Source organism: Palaemon carinicauda, chromosome 14, assembly GCF_036898095.1.
Source record: "Palaemon carinicauda isolate YSFRI2023 chromosome 14, ASM3689809v2, whole genome shotgun sequence".
Lineage (NCBI taxonomy): Eukaryota > Metazoa > Arthropoda > Malacostraca > Decapoda > Palaemonidae > Palaemon > Palaemon carinicauda.
In genome coordinates, this window is record NC_090738.1 from 40318750 (window position 1) to 40323749 (window position 5000).

The following is a 5000-nucleotide window of genomic DNA, read 5'->3' on the forward strand; positions in this document are numbered from 1 at the left end:
TGGGAACTCCACTCTTTACAGGACCTCCACTGTCGTTTTACCTTGTTCGTTCACAGTATTTATCTTTTCAAGGCACATATTGTTCATTTACTGTTAAATCGTCACTGTCAAAAAACTCATGAAATAAGAAAGTCTTCAGTTTCCTCTTGAAAGCCTTAATGTCTTCAATCCTTAGAATGTTTCGTGGGAGCTTATTATATACAGTAGTCTCGGGGTCGCATATTTAAAGGACCTGGAGCCCAAAGTGGACACAAATCCAGGTTTCAACAATTTGAAGACATCTGTAACTATTCTCGTGTCGGCACGATTTGTTGGCTGCGCAATATAGCAATTCTCTTAAGTATTTTGGACGTCCGGTTCTGATAACTTGGTGGGTTATTGTACATATTTTAAATTCAATCCTCGCTTTAATCGGCAGCCAGTGTAAATCAATTAGTATAGGGGTGATCCTTTCTCTAGGTGGGACACCTTTTATCAGTCTTGCTCCTCTGTTTATTATGTTTTGTAATTTCTTAAGTTACACTTTTGGTAAATTGTAGTCGATAGAGTTGCAATAGTCAATCCTGGTAATAACACAGTTTATCACAAGTTTTTTTTTTTACAGAATTTTCGCCCAGGTACTTTTTTATAAACGCAGTATTCTTTAGATGATGACCAACAGTTTTTATTACATTATTTATTTGGGCATTTAGAGACAGGTTAGTCAAGAAATACACTTAGATCTCGAACTTTACTAGATATCGGCACCGAGTCATTATTTATGTTCATTTGAATTTAGATCTATAAAAGCTTTGTTTCTGCCAATTTTCATGTTCATACCTTCTATAAGCATGCCTTGGCTCTCACTTTTGTTCGTAATTGACGACTTTTTGCCGAAAAATCAGTGAGGAGGAGTAAACTACTCCTAGAGTTTTACAGATATCCAAACCATGTTCACAGGGTTTGATGGGTATTATGTGAACTACAGTCATACCAATTTTTGTATTGATACTTGCTATAGAAAAGTCACAGTAGCCATTTTTCGATATCCGCGAGAGGCCGATTTTCAGCGACGCCGTAAATCACTCGTAGAATACTTGACATATCTAAATGAAATTTTCGGGGATTAATGGGATAGGTATTTACTTTGTCCATACCAATTTTCATGTTGATATCTGCCACAGAAAAGCCACAGCAAACGTTCATTTCGGTATGGGTTAACTGGTTATTTTTGGCGGTGGAGTAAATTGTTCCAACCGTAGAATAATTCACATATCCAAGTTAAAATTTCAGGGATTTGTGGGAAACATAGTTTCTCTGTTCCTGCCAAATTCCATGGTAATATCTACACTTGAAAAGACACAGCTATCACATAGCCTTCTTAAATGTGATGTTAAATGTAGCAACATTACAGTGAACTGCGTAAATCGGCATTGATAGTAGTAGTAGTAGTACAGTATTATTGTTGTTGTTGTTGTTATTATTATTACTATCATTATTATTATTATTATCATTATTATTATTATTATTATTATTATTATTATTATTATTAGTAGTAGTAGTAGTAGTAGTAGTATTATTATAATCATTATTATTATTATTATTATTATTATTATTATTATTCTTATTCTTTCAGACTATTTGGCACAACTGGGTATTGCTCGGCATGTTCTAAGGTCATACCTGCATTCGAGATGGTCATGAGAGCTAGAAACAACGTTTATCATCTGGAGTGCTTCGCTTGTCAGCAGTGCAACCACAGGTAAGGAAAAATTGCACGTTCTAATGAAAGAACATATAATAATGTTTATTATAAATTTATAACATGCACATATTATTGAAAATATACTTGAAAATGAAAAATAAAATTAAATATATGTAAACAGTGCAACCATAGGTGAGGAAAAATTGCATGCGCTGATGAAAGAACATATGGTAAAGTTCATCATAAATTCAAAACATGCACATATTATTGAAAATATACTTGAAAACGAAAAAAAAAATTAAATATATGTAAATTTATAACAAAAACGCGTTTTCAAAGTTTAATAAGGAAAATGAATTATTATAAATGCATTGTTTATAGATACGTCATATTTAAACCATGCACATATTATTGAAAATATTCGTGTAAATGAAAAAAAATAATATATATATATATATATATATATATATATACATATATATATATATATATATATATATATATATATATATATATATATATATATATAAATTCAGAACAAGAACGTGTTTTTAAAGCACATTAATAATGACAATGAATTATTGTAAATGTATTGTTTATAGATACGTCATATTTAAACCATGCACATATTGAAAATATTCGTGTAAATGAAAAAAAAATTATATATATATATATATATATATATATATATATAAATATATATATATATATAAATTCAGAACAAGAACGTGTTTTTAAAGTATATTAATAATGACAATGAATTATTGTAAATGCATTGTTTATAGATACGTCATATTTAAACCATGCACATATTATTGAAAACATACGTGTAAATGAAAAAAAAAAAAAAAAATATATATATATATATATATATATATATATATATATATATATATATATATATATATATATATATATATATATATATAAATTCAGAACAAGAACGTGTTTTAAAGTACATTAATAATGAAAATGAATTATTGTAAATGCATTGTTTATAGATACATCATTGTAAATCACAATCATCATTAACGTTATTGATAGTTAGTCAGTTTAAAAATAACTTTATAATCCTGAGATCAGATCCAAAACTTGCTAGTAAGAGTAAGAAATTTTCATCCTCTTGTTATTTTCAAGTTTTTTATAGTTTATATAAGAAAGATTTATTTTAATGTTATTATTGGTCTGAATCCTCTCTAGTAGTTTATATCCTTATTTCCTTTGCTCCCTGGGCTATTTTCCCTGCTGGAGTCCTTGGGCTTATAACATCTAGCGTTTCCAACTAGGGATGTAGCTTAGCCAGTAATAATAATAATAATAATAATAATAATAATAATAATAATAATAAAGTTAAAATCAAAAGGCGTTACTAGAAATTTCCAAGGTAAACCTTTACATAGTTTTGAGATTCTTTAAATTCGCTTTCTATCGTCTTCAAGTATTTCAAAGTCATCATCATCATTTCCTCCTACGCCTATTGGCGCAAAGGGCCTCGGTTAGATTTCGCTAGTCGTCTCTATCCTAGGCTTTTAAATCAATTACTTCTCCATTCATCATCTCCTACTTCGCGCTTTATAGTCCTCAGCCATGTATGGGTCTTCCAACTTTTCTAGTGCCTTGTGGAGTTAAAGGTTGGTGAACTAATCTCTCTTGGGGAGTGCGAAGAGTATGCTCAAACCATCTCCATCTACTCCTCATTATGATCTCATTCACATATGGAACTGGGGATTATATAGTAAATCTTCAGTCTTTATTATTATTATTATTATAAATTATTATTATTATTACTAGTCAAGCTACAACCCAAGTAGGAAAAGTAAGATGCTATAAGCCCAAGGGCTCCAACAGGGATAAATAGCCCTAAGAGGAAAGGAGCGAACATCGTTAGATAAGGATACAATCAAGTTAAACATATCCGCATTATTATTATTATTATTATTACTATTATTATTACTAGCCAAGCTACAACCCTAGTTGGAAAAGCAAGATGCTATAAGCCCAAGGGTTTTCAATAGGGAAAAATAGCCCAGTGAGGAAAGGAAATAAGGAAATAAATAAATGATGAGAATAAATTAACAATATATCATTCTAAAAACAGTAACAACATCAAAACAGATATGTCCTATATAAACTATAAAAAGACTCATGTCAGCCTGGTCTACATAAAAACATTTCTTATTCAATCAAGATTTATTTCTGTTTGACACCGTTGACACACGAGGGTCCTTTGACTATATGGACTAAGCATGGTATTGTGCCTTTATACCTTTTCAAACTAAGTATGTAGCTTAACCTACGCTGTCCAAAAGTTTGCGGTAAAAACAGTAGAAATCCTGGAACAAGTATGGCCAGGCATTTACCGTTTTAAAAACGGATATATTGACGTTTAAGGAGTGATATTACGGTCACAAACCCGTAAGAAATGATAACAAAAGTAGGGTTAAAAATTACGGTCGACTGTATTTTACTGAAATACGGCTGAGAACAGTATATTTTTAACGAAAATTTCCGATGAACATTATGGGTTTTTCTAACACTGTAGCTTGGTCTACGCTTGTCCCAAAATTCTGGTAAAAATAGTAAAAATCTTGGAACAAGTTTGGCCAGGTATTTACCATTTTAAAAACGGAAATATTGCTGTTAAGGAATGATATTTCGGTCACCGAACCGTAAAAGATAATAACAAAGTAGGGTAAAAATTACGGCCGCCTGTATTTTACTGAAACACGGCCGAAACTGTACATTTTTATGGAGAATTTCAGATTAAAAATTACCGTATCTTTAAGAGGATAATAAGTGTAATAATAACAGTAGATAAATAGATCATATAAGTATATGATCTTCCATATAGTTCAAATTATTGGAATCTAGTTATATGTCTGTAGGCTCTAGTCTTTAACCATGCGGCCCCGAGACTATACAATATGCTCCCACTAGACATCCGAAAGACTGAAAATATTATAAAGGCTTTCAAGAGGAAACTAGACTTTCGTGTTCCCTAAGTGCTTCGATAATGTAGATTTGACAATTAACGAGCAACATACATGAAATGCTGATTTATTATTATTAATATTGCTTGCTAAGCTACAACCCTAGACTGTTAAATTTTGCATAAAAAACGGTAAATGTCTGGGAACATTTATTCCAGGATTTTTACGTTCTAAAAACGGTTCTATTGACGTAAAGGAGTGATATTACGGTCACAAACCCGGAAATATTATAACAAAGTAAGGTAAAATTACGGTCGCCTGTATTTTACTGAAATACGGTTGAGAACAATATATTTTTCACGGAGAAATTACGATTGAAATTACGT

General features: G+C 30.8%; 1 protein-coding gene across 1 annotated transcript in view; it reads left to right on the plus strand.

Annotated features, from left to right (window-relative positions):
• LOC137653536 (rhombotin-1-like) overlaps positions 1–5000 on the plus strand; it is a 53365-nt gene that overhangs the window by 27161 nt on the left and 21204 nt on the right. The window contains exon 4 of the mRNA XM_068387015.1: positions 1616–1741. Coding sequence (XP_068243116.1) covers positions 1616–1741 — 126 coding nt within the window. The remainder of the gene's footprint in view (positions 1–1615; positions 1742–5000) is intronic.